Consider the following 18,848-nt stretch of genomic DNA (forward strand, 5'->3'; position numbering starts at 1 on the left):
AAGTTTTTACAGTTTGGTATATAGATATGACATCGATTAGCCTCTTTACTAAGTCACCCAAAACAAGCCCAAACTCCCTGGTTAGCATGTATCACTTGTCTGGCTAACCCTTAGGAACCTCCAGTGTATTTGTCTTTCAGCCACCCCCCCACCTCCTGGCTTTGAAGGAACTCCCTGAAAACTACTACACTGGGGGCTGCTTGGGGCCAGCAGGCTGGTGGCATTCCTCCAGGTCCCACTCTTCCAACACACTCTACCTTTTGGATCAGACCCCAAGGACCTTCTTAGCCTCATTTCTGTCCTGCAGTATATGGAATTTGACCAGAATCTGCTCCTCCAATTGGCTCAGAAGGCCCCACAGGTATCGTGTTGTTGGGAAGTTTCCTAGACTCCAAACTCAAAGATGGCCCCAAACCCCAACAAGAAACTCACCACCACCCCCGTCTGCCACTTAATATAATTAATATACGCTGTTGACCAAATAAGTCTTAAGCAGCACTCTAGAGGACTATGTACGTGGTAAGATTCATCTTTTATTAGAGATCTTATATTACATATTCCCAAAAAGATATAAAATCTTTCAAGAGAAAAATATCAAAACCTATTTGATTCCAAGATAAGCAACATAATCAAAACGAAAGCAAAGATTTTCTTCTAGACAAAGGAATGTGAAAACATTTCGGCACAAGTACAACAAAGACATGGGAAGGTAATTACAATGTTTCACAACACATTTTGTAGCATTTTATTTTAATCAGTATTTGAAGAAAGCAAGGATGCCGAGTTCTCAAACACTGCAGGTATAAGCTCAAATTTTGAAAAAGAAAAACAAAGATCACAGAAAGAAACGAACTAGTTGCTTAACTGAACATCCGCGATAACAAACATAATAAAACCTAAGCAAACAAATATGCCACCGAGATCACAACTGAAGTGTATGGTTTTTACTGTGTGCCAGAGACACTAAATTATTTAATCAGTTCTTGACCACAACCCAAAGCAAAAGCGTCCTCTCTTCATTTCCCTGATGATTTATTCTAAAAATAAAAAGCAGAAACTTGCTGGTTTCAAGAGAATTTCTGCTTTACCTGTGAGCAGCTGGTGGCAACACACACTAAGACCCCGACTGACATGGGACAGATCCATCTCCAACAACCAGAAGTGGCAAAACCACTGTTATTGCATCAAGGTTTTTTATTTCAACTGATCAGAATTTCCAGAATGATTAAGCACACCCACTTAACCACAGAACACAGTGAACTCCCAAAGGAAGGTTTTACATTTAAGATGCAAAGAAAATACTGATCTTATTCCTGGGATTTGCTTCTGGAAATCTTAACATCTATAGATGTCCACAAAAAGGAAGTGTGGTTTTTCTTTTCCTTTTAGTTGTTTATCTCCCAAAATGAGGAAGGAAACTTACAGTACATGTTTATTGCATGAAATTACTCCCTTATAATATCGTCATCAACACTAGTATTGTTTCCTTAATTATTAAAGGCGAAAAAAGTTTATGAACTTAACATAACTTAGCAATAATCTTAGGAGCTGCATCTTGATTAAAACAAAACAAAACAAAACAAAACAGGTGATCATCAGACTACATGGTGAAACAGAAATTAGGTTTCAACTTCTCTGTAAAGATGTTGGACTGGCAGGAGGTAAGAGGGAAGTGTAAAGTCAGAGAATACTAAATTCATTAGGTAACACAGAGAATTTTCAAAAGTGTACATACTCAGTGAATCCTTTCTATCCTAAAACTGAATGTTCTAGATGTTTCTAACGTTGCTTCAACTTCAATGGCACGTTAATCATGATCCCAAACAAATTTTGTCACACGTATTGTAATGGCACATAGGCTTGGAATTTCCCTTTGAGGTTAGCATGTACGAAAGTTTGGAATTCACTCAACACACGTGTTCTTTAATAAAATAAATCACGAGCTACATATAATTATCAGCTACATATAAGTGGGTTTCAAAACAGGGTCCCTTTTAAAGCATTCTTTCATTGAGTTACCTCCTGCGAAATGGAACCAGTATATGGATTTTGCATGTTACAAAATCCTTGCTTCAAGCTGCAGTCTTCTTGGCAGCAGCGTATTTTAATTAACAGTATTTTTTCTTCTTTGTTTTGTTTTCTGACATCTCTGTACATTCAAATAGTCAAAATGTTTAGAATAACATCACCACAAATTTAATGAAACAGATCAGAACGTGGCCAGCATTGTCAGGCAAAACTGATAACACGTCATGTGTCATCGAAAGTACCCACCTCCTCCCCACCCCCGCCCTCTCCCCCCTTCCTCAGTCACATGGGACACCAAAAGATTTAACAAGACTTATAAAAAAATAAGGCACATTTATCTTGATATGGTTATTTTTAAAATAGAAAACCCCTCTCTGAACATCTGTATTCAAATGAGCTGTGTAAAAAGACACCGTGTGGTACCTAAAACAGGTTATGGTACCTATGGAATTGCTTCTTCTATTTTAGTGACAATGGAATAAATTGCACCTATCCCACGTTGTCAAGTAATGAAAATATGCCTCTTTTTCTACTATTGAATGATTCAAAATCTGCTATTTCTGGAAATACTTACAAAGGGTGAGAAGGGAGGGGTCAAGTGGTACATTAGAAAAGGGTGTGTGAAGATCAATGATGTATAGGGTATCGTAAGGGTTGATGGATTGCACTTTTCCACATATTTCAATACACAAAATTTTTCCAATGAGTATGAACGACTGCAACCATTTTGGCCGTTAGCTTTTACCCCTCAGCCTTTTATTCCATTTTGGTAAAAACGGGTATTTCTGTAAAACTAATGAAGGATCAGCAACATGACTACTTATAACAATCTCTTCACAACCCCCGACACAGATATAGTTAGTTAGCATTTAACCTGAGATACAATCTGTGGAGAGGTTGTTTTAGACATTTCTTCCTTCATTGTTGCATCAATTCATACTGATGGTGGTGGTTCATGGATGGAACTTAAAAAAAAAAAAAAAAATTGGCTATCGCATGGCTTTTTTTTTTCTTTCTATACTGGTTTAAAAAAAAAATAGTAACAATCACAGAATTCATGTCCTCACAGTAGCCAGAAGCTAAAATAATGTGCTTCCTTATTGCACGTCAAACCTAGAAGTGTATAAAAGACAATGCTTCCCAATCCAAATCTGAAAGCCAGGTTCATCTCAACTGGATTCGGAATGTGCTGATTTCCATGGGACTCAAGTTGATCTCACTTATATTTCGGGCGTCTGGAGGTGAATGCATCAAGGATAACGATGAAGGTATGAGACTCGTGACAGTAAACATGCTAAAAAGCTTCTGTACCAAAATCTGGAAAATAAATGACAAAAAAGTTGCACAATTAGGTCAACTTTGAGGAAAGATTACTGGCACATCTATATATTTAGTCAGTAGAAAATAGTAGAATGAAAAAGCGTATTTACTTTCCTCTTAAAGACAAAAGGGGAAGGGGAAGGAGATTAGATACAGCTCAGTGTGCTTAGACACACAGACCATCCTTGGAGGGACACCTAGGAGAAGGGTAGCCAGGAGAGAATGACTTGCTCTACGTTCTTCTTAATTTCTCAATAACTTATCATTGTGCAGCGACCACTTTTTCAAAAAAAGAAAAAACATCTATGTGCCAGCAAGCTTTAAAAACATCCATATCCTCTTATACTCAACACTTAACACCTAACAGTCATGGTTCTTCTTGTGCCCAAAGAGCTGAGAGAAAGGACACAGGCCTGCTACAAGGAAGGCTCCTCATATCAGGGACTCCCATTTTGAAGGTTGAGGGGCTGGGAAAGTACTACCCTCACCCCATGTCTCTCTGGATACTATAATCCCCTTAAGACTTGAGGCCTTAACATCTACATACAAATGCTTACAAACCAAGTATACACACATCTTCAGTAATGAGGTAAAACGAAAAAAAGAAAAAAAAAACCCCATCAGTATTTTCTTAGCACCAACTCCACATAGCGCATGATACAAGAAATGGAGCAGCTTATCTACCTAAGTGGATTTTGACCCCCTACCATATTTTCTTTTCTATCCTTTTCATATCCGATGCACATTCTAATTTGTAGGGTTGGAAGTGAATCACTTGAGTCTGATCTATAGGGTATCTGTGAGGTTTTGGAGAAGAGCTGCCCCATGGGGCAGAGACCTGCCTGTGCGCCATTCAACTGTCTTCTCTGAGCACAACCCGCTCAGAGCCAGAGGCACAAGGCTGGAGGTTCTTTTCCTTCCAAGGAGAGGCCTGTGGGAACTATCAGCAAGACCAGCTCAAAGGAGACAGAAAAATGAGGCAGCCAGCAGGTCAGCCTTGACCCCATGGACTCCCATGCAAATCTGGCTTGACCGGGAGATCCAGACCCTCGTGTCCCCTGGGGAAACCACTGACTGGAGTTCAGTGAGGCTGCTTTGGGGCTGTGGTAAAACTCCATGAATGGCCACAGTCACTGCTTCCTGTCACTTCCCTACTGCCACCCCACTTTAGTTATTATAGAACCTGCTTTAGCCCCTTTGAGACTTTGCAGAACTGGATCCTACATGAGCATGTGTGAGACAGGAGGAAGTATGGAGAGAGTGGGTGGGAAGAAGATGCTTTGTCTGTTGGCAATGGAAGGCCTAAGAATGGAGGAGAATGTTGTCCTCACAGGTGCCCATGTTCCAGACATGGATTTTGGATACTGACAAGGAAGAGAGACTGAAGGTGGAGAAAGTTTTCTTTCTCTCTTATTTTTTTAAGATTTTGTTTATTTATTTGACAGAGAGAGAGAGAGACAGTAAGAGAGGGAATACAAGCAGGGGGAGTGGGAGAGGGAGAAGCAGGCTCCCTGCTGAGCAGGGAGCCCAATGCGGGGCTGGATCCCAGGACTCCAGGATCACGACCCGAGCCGAAGGCAGAAGCTTAATGACTGGGCCACCCAGGAACCTGAAAGTTGCTTTCTTAAGATGGGGAGATTTGAGCTAATTATATCAGCTGAGGGGAATGAGTCCGTGAAGAGGTAATGAAACATTACCTTCTTACTGTCAGAATTATTAGCAGAAAACAAGGATTTCAAAGTACATGAAGTCAACAAGCAAAAGTCTCTTTTCAGCTCACCTTTCCCTGGGTCGTGGAACAAAGCAGCCCCGTGTCTCTGCTGGAGAAGCGGCAGTCAAACCCTTTCCTGTGAAGGACCAAGGCTGCTTCATCAGAATGCTTGCCATCCACCTGCAGATGGGCAGAGAGTGCCAACACGCCACAGCGACGTTAAGGCAAATAGCGACACCACCGTACACTCCACTGTCTTGAAGTCAGTGTTCTCCGACCACAAATGCTCGCTTTATTTAGCAGTGAAGCCAGGAACGTTCATTTCCCCCTCAGGTCTCACATTCACTGTCACATCTGCTACATTCCCTCTACCTCCCCCCACAAGGAGGCAGGTGACACTAAGTTTTAAGGTTCCTTGTTAAGTCACCTCATGCCCTGGTTCCCGGTACAGTCCCTGAGGACCTGGGTGTCCTTTTGTCTACATGTCACATGCTGTTTTATCAAAGTTTCTTCAAATAAAGCATTTATTTATTAAATTTAAATTCAATTACTTAACATATAATAAATTATTGGTTTCATGTCTAGGTAGAGCTCGGTGATTCATCAGTCTTGTATAATGCTCAGAGCTCATTATATCATGTGCTCTCCTTAATGTCTACTTCCCAGTTACTCCATCCCTCCAGCACCCCTCAGTTTGTTTCCTACGATTAAGAGTCTCTTACAGTTTCTCTCCCTCTCTGGTTTTGTCTTATTTTATTTTTCCCTCCCTTCCCCTATGATCCCCTCTGTTTTGTTTCTTAAATTCCACGTATGAGTGAGATCATATGATAATTATCTTTCTCGGACTGATTTATTTCACTTGGCATAATACCCTCTAGTTCCACCCACGTCACTGCAAAGGGGCAAAAAAAGCAGTGAATTTTTATTTATTTCGTTTTTAACATATACATCAGCTAATAAAGTGTACCTGAATTTAGTCAGTCCTTATCTGGACATTGAATGATACATCATCCATCTCAAAACTGAAACACACTTCTTTATTGAATGCTAATTTTTGCTAATTGCATTAACATTTTTAATCTTTAATGCATTGGTTCATTATTTTTATATAAAAGACATTTAAATTGAATTAGTTATGCTTATCACTTGCTAGGCCAACCACATTTATTAGCTTGATGTATCATTTAAATTCACATTACAGAAGCTATTCTTCTTGTGCAGGCAAAGAGAAAAATACTAAACATGACAAGTCAGCTACAGGGATCAATATACACTTTCTTGCAGTAAAATTTCCTGCATCCATTTAAATAAGGATGCTGTGAGTGTTCTGAGTATTTTATATTACAATTTTCTTAATAAATTTTATGTTTCCTAAAGGGGGCCAATGTTTCTAATAATAAGCAAAATAAATTAAGAATCCTTGGATGAATTAAGAAAGGTAGAGCTATTCAAAGGAGTTGAGCGTGCTCAGCACTGACCTGTGATGAAAATGATCCCTTTTTCTCCTCTGTGGCCACAGATACACATATGTCCAAGTTCTTAATCATCCTCACTAGGGCACACGATTTTTAAATGTGCCATAGAGACATCTTTGGTGAAGAGCTGCCAGCATTCTCATCACTGATTTGATTTTAATGTGCCTGAACAATTTAAAGCTGTCCTCACCTCAGATTCTTGGCTGGAATAACCTGCTTTATGACATTTCACACTGGCATTTTGTAGTGGTACTGCTAAGATTTTGTTTGAAGGGAGAGGAAAAAAGTCATTTAAGGAATTCTGAGTCATCACAGGACCAACATGATAAACATAGCAGGTTTAAATCATATGATAAAGATTTCTAATAAAATTTCAATGTGTTTCACACAGTCCCAAAACAGCATGAAAAGAGCACAGTAAAAAAAAAAAAAAAATCCTTCGTGTGTCCCATACAAGGTCTCCAGGAGAAAAACAAGGATAATTCTGTCATGTGCTAAGTGTCTAGGCTTAGAGTAGTCACTGATTACCTAAGCATCAGTTTGTCTGTCTGCAAAATGGAGTTAATGCAGGTTTTCCTTCTTCCTGGAGACCTGGTGTCTCATAAGATGCTGAAAATACTATTTATGGTGGCTTAGCTTATGAGACAGAAAATGTTGGTACAGAAGCTGTAGAAAATGGATCCAAAGCTTGGCTGGGAGTCAGGCAGCTCAAGATCTAGATGCTAGTTCTGCAATTTCTTAGATGCTTTTAGCAAAACCTGGTTTCTCCTTTACCATAAAATGGAGATGAAATTCAGTTGTGTAATAGGGACTCAGCCCAGTGTCTGCAGCAGAGGAAGCCCTGGGTATATTTTAGCTATTATTATTTCTATCAAAGGAATCTATCAATTAAGTACTGGTGACTATTTTCCAAACAGCTACCAATTAATCAATACTCTCACTTAACTTTTTATTCACAATTTTTCTTTCATGACATCATAACTTTGTAGCTGAGGAATCAGAGACCCTCCAAACTATATGTCAATGATTATGCATCAAAATCATAACAAAGTCACAATTCAGATTCACTATTTACGTGGTCTATTTGTGAGGCTCTTTTAAAAGCCCCTATCATTATAACCAAAGACTCTGGCCACTTTTAAAGATTTATTAATTTATTTATTTGACACAGAGAGAGAGAGAGATCGTAAGCAGGCAGAGAGGCAGGCAGAGGGAGGGGGGAAGCAGGCTCCCTGCTGAGCAGAAAGCCTGACGTGGGGCTTGATCCCAGAACCCTGGGATCATGACCTGAGCCGAAGGCAGAGGCTTAACCCACTGAGCCACCCAGGCGTCCTTTTCTTTTTTAAAAGATTATTTATTCATTTACTTATTTAACACAGAGAGAGAGAGAGAGAGAGAGAGAGAGAGATATCACAAGTGGGCAGAGAGGCAGGCAGAGAGAGAGAGGGAAGCATCTGGCCATTTTAATTCACTAGAGCAACACGGCAACACGTGCTCTTGAAATAATGAGTGTGTGAGGCCTTTAGCAGACTGGAGGTGATAATTAAAAAAAAAGAAGAGGAAAGGAAGCATCTTTGGAATTTTGTCATTAGTTTTACAAGAGATTTAAACAATACGAAAAGTAGAAATTGAAGTCATAAAGAGTAATTTTCACTGCTGGGAAAAAAAGTTACACTTTCTCTCCAAACCAAAACTGTATCGCTTTCGTAAGGACCAGAACACCAACTGAAATAGCAATCATCGTGTCCAAGTTTTTAAAAATTAAATATTCATGAAAGTATCAGTTTTCAAGCAAAAATACCTGAGGCAAAGCAGCAGTTTTTCAGTTTCAAAGTCTGTCTTGTCATTTTATTTCCAAGAAAACTGTTTTTCAAAGTAGGGAAACTGTGAATTTAACTTGAATATGCATGCAAGAAAACAGATAACTTCACCAAAAAGATGCTGTTCACTCGAGGAGAGTAAACAGACTCTGAAAGACCTGTTTTCATACTCATTAGTGTATGAGTACTATCCGGACCTCAGGAAAAAAAACAAAAAAAGGGAAGGGGGTAGGGAAGAAAATTAACCAAGTTTGAAATTGGGCCAAGCATTGTGCAAGGTGAGCTTCAAATCGAGTGTGTCTATAAAATAGCTCAGATCACAGCTAAGGCTGAATCCCCTCAGGAGGACTTGGGTGTTCCGAAAACACTCGGAGAATCCGCTGTGGAACTAACTTCCACTGGGTAAAGCAACCGGCGGCTCTGAGGCTAAGCGGGGGCCGTGAGGTTTCTCTGGCGACTGGGGGGAGTGGAGGGAAGGCGGAGCGGCTGGCAGAATGAGGCTATTGGGGTTAGAAAAAGCTGGATCGGGGGCGCCTGGGTGGCTCAGTGGGTTAAGCCTCTGACTTTGGCTCAGGTCATGATCTCAGGGTCCTGGGATCGAGCCCCGCATCGGGCTCTCTGCTCAGCAAGGAGCCTGCTTCCTCCTCTCTCTCTCTGCCTGCCTCTCTGCCTACTTGTGATCTCTCTCTGTCAAATAAACAAATAAATTCTAAAAAGAAAAAAAAAAAAAAAGCTGGATCGGAGGCAAGGTTTGGTTTGGTTCTACCATGAACCAGTCCTGGGTCTGCGAATACGTCATTTAACTTCTCAGAACGCAGAAAACTCGGTGAGACTCCCAAAGCGCCCCTTGGAGGATCAAGTGCCAACCACAGTGACGATAACAGTAACGGCAGCTAACGCTTTCTGAGTGCTCGCTGCCGTGTGCGGGACCCTGTACGGAGTATTTCTCACAGAAGAACTCAATTCCTCTCACAACAGTCTCTGAAACAGGGGAGGTGGTATGCAAGTTTGCATTATTACATTTAAGGGCACGTGAATGTCCCAGTCACGAAGCATGCCCTCTCACGGTCAACTAGCAATGATCACCGATCTGCCCTACGTTAGTCCTTCATGATCCTCCCCACTGATGGTGGGTGGATCCTTCTAAGGGCGTCCCGTCGTGACTGAGTGGTCAAGAGAAAAACAGGCAGAGTATTCCCTAACATTTTCAGCACTCTCGCTTCCCTTTGTTCCCAGAGAAGAGAAGTATGAGGTTCTGGGCAGGGATTTGGAGTCAGCCGTGCTGGGGTGCGCCCCTCGGCACGTCATTTACTGGCTGCATGACCTGGGAAGGTTATCTACCATCTCTTGGTGGGCGAGTGTCCTCTTCTGAAACAGGGGGGCACAGTATTGCCCACCTTCACAGTACTGCTGGGAGAGCTAAATAAGGCTCTCTTTACAAAGAAAGCCCTCAGCATAATGCCTGGCATGCAGACAATTTTAGGTACTTTATTAATAACTGCTCAGAGTTTTCAAAAACACATATAAGGGTGACTCAGTGGGTTAAAGCCTCTGCCTTTGGCTCAGGTCATGAACTCAGGGTCCTGGGATCCAGCCCTACACCGGGCTCTCTGCTCCGCAGGGAGCCTGCTTCCTCCTCTCTCTCTGCCTGCCTCTCTGCCTACTTGTGATCTCTGTCAAGTAAATAAATAGAATCTTGAAAAAAAAAACAAAAAACCCTCCCCCCAAAAAACATATACAAGGAATACAAGTCAAGGTGACATCAAGATTTACTTTAGGAATAAACTTCAACCTTCAATTAAAAAAAAAAGTGCCTACATTTTTACTTCATTTTTAGTAACAATCACCACTGCTCGTGACGGTTAAGAACTTCATTTGTCAAGCACCCCGTGCTTACTACTTGCCAGACACTGTTCTAAGTGAGTCATTTAATCCCCAGCACATCTCTGAGATGGGTCCTATTATCACTGCCACATTGTGGAATGAGGCAAGTGGGAGAATGAGGGGCTGTGCGCTATGCGAACCAGGTGGTAAGTGCAGGTGATGGGCTCAAACAAAGGCAGCAGGACAGTAACAGCTTCACCCTCCTGCCTTCACCCTGGCTAAGGACTGGTGCTAATGGCCGGGAGGGAAAGGAGAAAGATCACTTCTAATGTAATAGAAGAAAAGCCTACAACTGGAAGGAGCTCACTCTCTGATCTGAGGTTAGAAAAAGGGAGTATTTAATCCAAAGTTCCAGCAGCGCTAAAACCACAATTTATCAAAATATACATCAATTCAGAAAGGAAGGCGTGGACACGGTCATTTCCATCCATCCAGCCTGCTCCATTCACCCCATTTTAAGCAGGATTTAAGGCCATGCTGAAAATTATCCACACACATGGCAAGGTCTCACAAGCAAAGGAGCACACCAGTGTTCCTTTACCAAAGCGGGTGAGAACTCAGAATAGAGAGCTGTACCGGTCCAGTCTCACACCAAAAGAAACCTGATTTGCTCATTAATAATGCGAGCTTTATAGAGAAGTACACTTCTGGAAACTAGTAAATGTTATGGGTGCACACTTTTTTTCTGTGGAAGAGAGAAGCCATAACTTTGACTACATTCTCCAAGAGAAATGTGTCCCCACCCTCCTCAAAGAATGTCTAAGGTCTAATAGATTATGGCAGAGCTAAACACCTGGTGGAAAAATTTCTCCAACCTGCCCAGATTCCTTGAAAACGCCTACCGACATCCATCTTTCCGTGTTATTCTGGCAACTGGAAAGGTGAGAAAATTACACAGTGTTTTAAGTCCTGAGACAGGAAATAACCAGTAGAAATTCATTTTCCAGGGTATTCATTAAAATGTCCAATAACAGTTATTCTGTTTTGATCAACAAGATAAGATGACAGAAAGAACAGGTAAGGTGAATGGCTGTTCTTAGATACGTACAACAAAGGAAGTTTTCTCCACAATTTTCACCTTTCCAGATGCCAGGGAGATTAATAAAGCACCAATCAATTCTTATAAGAAAGACAAAATGAAGAAAAACCTTAAACTGCCTCTTATAAGAAAAGGGGGCGGTATAAACAAGTGGAGAGAGAAAATCTTGTTCAGTAAGTGGTGCTGATGTTGAAATGATTAGTTAACTATCTGCAAGAAATGGTTAAGCAGAATCAGAATAAAATGTCACAGAGAATAGAGCTAAATGTAATGTACAGAGATAGAGGTTGATACAGATACAAAGATACAGATCTATCAGTGAATTAAATAAAAATACATCTGAACATAAAAGCGGTGGAAATAATCTGGGGGAGAGGAAAAAGGTCGAACAACATATCATTGTGCAAAAACATCCAGGCAGCACGGCTCCACGAAGCCTAATTAAATGGCTTAATCAAATTCTTTCTGGTCCCTGGAATGTCTGCATTCCAGGCTGAACCTATCACTCCAGCCTACAGAACCTCAATCGATGATCTGTGCCCCCGTGAGATTCTCCCAGCATCCTCTCTACCAAGACTTCCTTCTCCCTTAATTAATACCCCTTCCTGATGATGGCATGGTTTTCCTGTTCCCGACCATTTCAGTGGTGCTCCTGTTACCAGTTTTCAAACCTTTATAGAATCCTCTTTTTAATATCTCAAGCTTTTGACAGTACAAGAAAAGGAGGTGGTAAAGAAAAGGGGGGGCGAGCCTACAGAAGGAGAAGGCTGACAGTTACACTGCTAGACGGGACTGCGCGGGGGCACTCGGCAATGCTGTGAGACACGGTTTAAGAGATGTTTGCTTCCAACTTCATCTGACAGCAACTATACGACACGCAATCAGTTTTTCTCCAAAAACATACAAAATAAGAGCAAGACAGGCTTATATAAAAACATAAACTCATCTACCAATACAGAATAATTCCTGAAAAACTGGATTTGGGAGGAACAGATTTAGTAACTCTTAAGAAGTCCACCACCACCCTCTGAGGCCCTGTCCAGCACCCAGATTCAGGAAACCTGCATGTGGGCCCTAATACTGCCATTCACTGCTGCGTAATTTTATCTCAGGTATTTAATTTCCAGCTCTTACTTTCCCTGTTTAGTAAATGGAGATAACAGTAATTTCTAGAATCATGAGAATTTTAAAAAATTACTAATTCCTAAGTTGCCCCACCCCAGACCTCTGGAATCAGAACTGCAGAGATGGGGAAACCAGTAGAAGTCTCTATTTCAAAATCTCCCCAGTGTGACCCGGACACACTGACTCTGAGGATAGGTAGTTGGAAATGCTGCAGCATCGTGATGAGTCAGCACACCTCCAGATCCTGGCCCCTCTCACTGTTGCTCGAGGCCATAACCACTTTCTCCCTGAGGAATCAGGCTGCCCACATGAGGTTTAGAACGTCAGGAAGCTTCTGACGATGTGGCCCAGGAGCTGGGCAAGCAGAGGCCTCCTCCATCAGTGAGGCAGGAAGAGAGATGTGACTCCCTCGTGTCCGGGGTGTTCTCAAACACGTTTTTCGTGGAAATACTGGGAGGTGGTAGTTATGAAAATGCTTACTTACACACAGACCAGTGCAGAGCTCTGGTCTTGCTTAGAAGCCGAGAGCCATGTTCACATTATTTCAATGGGAAAAATGCTTTGCAACGTTCAAAGGAACAATTCATGATTATATGTTTGGAGCTGCCAGCACATAAAAATAGGAACACAATCCAAAATGTTGAGGTCTGGCTTCTGGATTTCTTCCAAGTCATTTTTGTCTTCTTTTGGTGTAACCATGAAATTACACTTGACATCTTTTTAAGCACCAAGCTTTCTTTGATTCAATACCTACATCAACTTCTTTCAATGATTATTTTCCTATTATCAGAGGTTAAGGGACAGAAAGCAATTTTCTTTAAAGAAGTGATTTTGAATGGCCAAATCAATCCCCTTGGAATACTGGTGAGCTTTTTAAACAACTGTTAGAAATATGTGCTAAGAGTCAAAGACGAACACAGGAACCGGCACTGATTGATAGGATAATGTGAAACAGCCCTAAATATTGAGTTTGGACCATGAGCTAACATGCTAGTTATGGTTAAACATTAACATTTCAGTCTTGATTCTTCCTGGCCCAATTGTTAAATTGCTCTCTATTTCCTCTGCTAAAACCCTGGTTTGCCCCTGCGCTGACCAGTACCGCAAGTCCCATCAGGACACAGACATATGTTTACAAAGCATTTCTGTTTCCAAAGGGCCTTCACAGCATTAGCTTCTGTGTTTCTCACCACAGACCTGAGGCGGTGGCTCTGAGAGTAGCTTCATCTTATAAAAGGTAGCTGAGTTAGGACTCGGCCAGCCATCAGGCAGTGGAGGTGGGCCACCACCCGAAGGGCGTGAGGAGCAAGCGGACGCCAAGTGAGTGAAAGCCAGACCACACAGAGCCTAAATTCTTCAGAGCATGAACCAGTTGAGTAGCAACGGGATTTTTAATCTGGGAAGAGATGACACTTGGGTGACAGAAAGCTAGGCAACACGCAGGGAGAATGAAAGGAGCAGGTAACCATAGAAAAGAGCTGATATGGAAAACAGGTGCCAGCCCTGGATTATGGTGGGTAAAACCCTACATTCGTTGATTCTAGACAACTGGATCTGCTTCCGGAAAATAATCATGGGAGAGTCATCTAGAAACAAGTGAAGGAACAGTGGCCACCGTGTGCCCCGGAAGCCCTCAGATCCACGGCTGCTAACATCCTCTACCATCCATGCCCAGAGGCAGCAGACCGAGGTTCGGAGTCTTTGGTAAACGCCACTCTACCCCCTCGTTCCCTCTGGCTCATGAATTAATAAGAGGAAAAGTCAGGGAGGCTATCCATCGCTGGTGTGTTCTTTCCATGAGTCAAAAAGTTGACCCACAAAAGACCAGCAGAATCCTAGAAAGAGCACTCATGAGATTTGTTCAATCAGCAAATTGTGGCTGAGCCCCTTCTATGTGCAAGCACTCTTCTAGGCAACAGAATGATGCAAGGAATCAAAGAAAAGGCCAGCTCCCACGGAGCTTCTATTCTCACCATGGCAACCATGTTTAGGCCTTTCTCCTTGCTTGTAACTCTTCCTGGGCCACTCTACCTCCAGAAATCTGCATGGGTCTCTTACTCTCTAACCTCCCTCGGATTTTTACTCCATTAACACCCTTACTGCAAGGTCCTCTTCTAACCACACTATGCAAACTTACGTCATCTTCCAGAGCCATCCTTCCCTCTGGCTTTCCCTCCCTGACACTTACCACCATCTAACACATTATACGTCTATCTTCTTTTTTCTTCTTTATTTTTCTCCCTCCATGAGGATCCATGCTTCAGAAAGGCTGGGGTTATTGTTTGTCATGGGTTTGCCCACGACGGTATCCCTAGTGCCTTTAGCTGTAACTGTAACGTCGCAGGCACGAAATAAATCCTGCAGGTTTGTTCACACGATCGAACAAGTCTTTTGACACATGCAGATAGATGCAGGCCTCCTGTGTTCACCTGTATTCATTATCACGGGCCGTATGGATAATCCTACAGAGTCAGGCCTAAGTTCTTTCTCTTGGTCAGTATAGTTTTAAAAGCCCTGTATGTCCAAATTTGCAGGCATTTATCCTTACTTTGGTTTGCTTTAGTTCTTTGTGCTTAAACGAAATATTTTTCTCTTCTTACGTGGTCTTCAAATATGAACATTCTCTTTTTTTCATACTCAGGCCATTTATCACATTCCCTACAGAATCCCTGAGCACTTACTATTTCCAGCTATGCATATGTCAATTCACAATATCAAAACAGCTCTACGAAAGATAAAAATGATGTCAAATGTCTAATTTTTACTCTTTTCAAATGCAATCTCTGACTTTAAAAGTTGGCATACATGTAAACAAAAGCAGTCTTAACTGAATAAAAATTCTGAATCTAATAAAGCCTCTCCCTCTCTTTCTCTAGTCCATCTTTAGATGTCTTTAAGAGTTGGTTTCTCAATGCAAAGGTCTGAGTTGCCATGACTTTCAGGAGAAAGATATCAATGTACAAGTCCTCTGATAGAGAAATAATTAAATGCTATGCTTCTTAATTCTCTAACTCCTCAAGAAACACTGGCTAACAAGGAGAAATGCATGGAAAATGCCAGAAGAGCTGATCTTAAGGCCTGTTCTCCCACCTACTATTATGTGACCCTGGGGCCAGAGTTTGGTTTCTTATCTATAAAAAGATAATATTCCCTAACCAAATGAAAGGTAGAATGATTTTGCCTAAAGGTTAAGTCCTCTTAAAGGCTCCTTGAAGCATAGTAAAACTCACCGTATGGTTAACCCTTGAACAGTGCAGGGGGTTAGGGGTGACAACCCCCCTCCCCACGAGTCAAAAATCCACAGGACTCTGACTCTCCCAAAACATAACTTACTAATAGCCTCCTCTTGATTGGAAGCCTTACTGATAACATTGACAGTTGATCAGCACATATTTTATATGTTATATGTATGTTACACTGTATTCTTTTAATGAAGTAAGCTAGAGAAAAGAAACTATTCAGAAAATCATAAGGAAAATAAAAAATACATTTTCAGTCCTGTATTGTGTTTATCGAAAACAACCTGGGTAAGCCGACCAGTGCATTCCAGCTCCTCCTGTTCAAGGGTCAGCCGTATTTCTTTCTGCTTCTCATCCCCTTATATCAAATATATTATAAAAAGTAATTCTTTATAGATACATTTTGGGATATACCTTTGACTGTATTGTCCTCAGATTAACGAGATGAATGTCACAAGGCAAAGACGACAGTAACGGAGAGAATTCACCTAGCAGCTGAAGGGTGGGCACGGGGATCTTTTCTGTCATTGTAAAGACAGGATGATTCAGGAAAAAGGAAGTTATGTGGCTAACGAGAGAAGGATAACTGACCGACTTCTTTTCTTCTTCCTATCAAGAAAAAACAGAAATGCTTAATTAAGTGTTACATATTTGCAGTTTTCACAATATTAATGGAATTACCCAACAGGGTTTAAATAGAAAAGAAATATAAGCAGTTTATGTTTAATTTTATTATATTTTAGAAATAACAGTCTTAGCCAACACAGAGATTACCAAGTTCACCTGTAAGCAACATAAGAAAATGAACAGTGTCCATTTAGCTCATGTTTAGAAAAATCTTTTTTCCACTGTTTTGTACTAAAAATCCTGACAACATTTTCCAAAAAACCATTTTAGGTTAAGGTATAATGTTTTATGGAAACTCTCTCAACCTACCGCAAAATTCTTAAATAGACGGGTTGGGATATTCACACATCTTGCACACCATCATATGTGATCTCTTCCCCCTTGGGTTTTACCCAGCATATTCTCATGGTTTCATTTATACTCAACTAGACCATAATTCTTGTGGCGATCCAAAGCCAATCTCTATACATGTTACCCAACTATAGGACTTGGGGGTGGGGGGAGAAACTCTCAAAATAAATAAATAAGGTTTTTAAGTAGCACATTAAGTATACCTAGATCATCTGTTAAATTTGGTAAATCACAGCCACTGAACAGGAACTGTTTAAATTATGTTATGCAATAGTTAGTACATATTTACCTTGTACATAATTATTCACTAGAATTTAAAAAGTACTTTAGTCATATATTTTCAGACAAGTGGTTCAGCATGTTCAGATATTAAATAAGCCTGCCAGGGCTGGGGATAGGCATATGGTAGATGACACACTCAATTAATTAAATCAATGACTAAGTAGAACCTTAACCAGTAACGCCTAAGGTATAAGAGAGCACACATAGAAAAACACTGAGAAGAAAATAATTTATGTAGAAAGGTTTTTTGATGAACAGTGACACGTGGAACAAATTTAATTTTGTATCTTATTTTTAAACTGTCCATTTCACTGATATCCTCTGATTTTGCATCTTTTTTGTAATATGGGGCTCAAATAAAAGGCTTGGCTACTTATCTGGGTGAAAAGATAGGATTTATAGGAGATACGGGGCTTAAAATTAATGTCAGATTAGTACTGAACAGAGGGTGTTGAGCAAAGAGTGACAGGCATCTTGCCAGCAGTGAACTGTTGATGTCATTACAATTCAGACTACGGAGAGAGAGAAAAAAAATTAAAGGCAGTAGAGGGACACTGTAATATTAAGATACTGACAAAATATATCAGGTCTGAAAGAATTGTAAAAAAAAAATATGTACCCATCCCACACTCTTTCCTTAGAAGAAAGATTAAATAAAGCATAGATAATTATATTCACCAACAATACTGAAATTTAATGCATGTTGTTGAATACTGAAGGAACAGTTTCAACCGGAAACTTTAAATGTATTCCAAGATCAAAGGACTTCATAATCTAGGTCAGGATTGCTGACAAAATCAGTTTTCAGTAATAAAAGATAAAAGATTCCAACAGAAAAGAAGACACCTGCTGTATCAGAATCAGAAGGCATTAAGTCCATTCTAGGTCAAGTAAGATTCAGAAAAAGCTGTCTGGCTTTGTTCTCTGCCCTTGGAGGAATCCCTGGACACTTCAGTGAACAGGTAGGCTACTTCTTGATGGATTTTGTATACCCTTCAAACAGTCGTGGGCATACGTACCATTCCTCCTGACCCGCACCAGTTTCCCTGGCTCTCAGTGCCCCCAAACTGACCACACGTAAGAATGGGTTGGGAAGATTTAAACATGGATCCCTGAACCCTAACCCAAATCTACTTAATCAGAATGTCCAGGGGTGAGCCCTAGGAAGCCAAAGTTTAGCCCCCAAAGCAAATCTCAAAATCTCAGTTGGTCTGACACAGCTCTGTGGACCTGCGCCGGGAACCGTCATCCCAGACAACCTTGCACAAGAAACCGCTCTTTTTGGAATTGAATGTCTAAGTCTCACCCTTCAACATGTTTTGGATTCAGACTCAGAAACATGTGAATGATAAGCCTCGTCAAAGGAAACAATGCCATGAATGTAAGCGCTTTGAGAATTTGAAAACTGTGCCATTTATTGTCCTAAGCAGGATAAGGAAGAGAAGTCTACGGAAGAGTGGTAGTTCAGGATTATAAAAGCACCAAGAATATATAACATCGCTGGAAGCTGGCCAGGCGGGGCGGGACAAAATCTCACGGAAGGTTCCAGGATTCACGAACTTTCTTAACATTTTTATAGCAACGAGGGCCTTGACAAGATATTTAGCTGGTGAATTATCATTTTTCGACTAATCTCCTGGAAAGGTAATCTTTTAACTGAAACCTTTATGATAAACCCAACGCTGATAAGACATGTTTGTTATGGGAAATTTTATGTGTTTGTTTAAGCTGTAAATGAATTCCCCAGCCTTGCAGTAACTAATATACTATTCTAAACATTATTTGGTTTCTTGTGTGTTGGAAGGCTTCAAGCTGTTCAGGTCTAGCTTTTTCCTTTCAGCCTGTATGAAATTATAAAGAGTTTCTAGCACATTCTGATTCCAAAACACACCAAGTTGAGACCTCCTTTGGGTTCTAGCCCTTATTTCATAAGTCAGAATCTCTTGC

The 18,848-nt window shown here is 40.9% G+C and overlaps 1 protein-coding gene across 1 annotated transcript in view; it reads right to left on the minus strand.

The window, feature by feature from the left end:
- Positions 1–513: 513 nt before the first annotated feature.
- MAN2A1 (mannosidase alpha class 2A member 1) overlaps positions 514–18,848 on the minus strand; it is a 167,646-nt gene continuing 149,311 nt past the window's right edge. The window contains exons 20-22 of the mRNA XM_080804167.1: positions 16,056–16,250; positions 5,129–5,239; positions 514–3,345 (exon numbers count right to left, since the gene is read on the minus strand). Coding sequence (XP_080660293.1) covers positions 3,193–3,345; positions 5,129–5,239; positions 16,056–16,250 — 459 coding nt within the window. The 3' untranslated portion in view covers positions 514–3,192. The remainder of the gene's footprint in view (positions 3,346–5,128; positions 5,240–16,055; positions 16,251–18,848) is intronic.

This window comes from Martes martes (assembly GCF_963455335.1).
Source record: "Martes martes genome assembly, chromosome: 5".
Taxonomy (NCBI): domain Eukaryota; kingdom Metazoa; phylum Chordata; class Mammalia; order Carnivora; family Mustelidae; genus Martes; species Martes martes.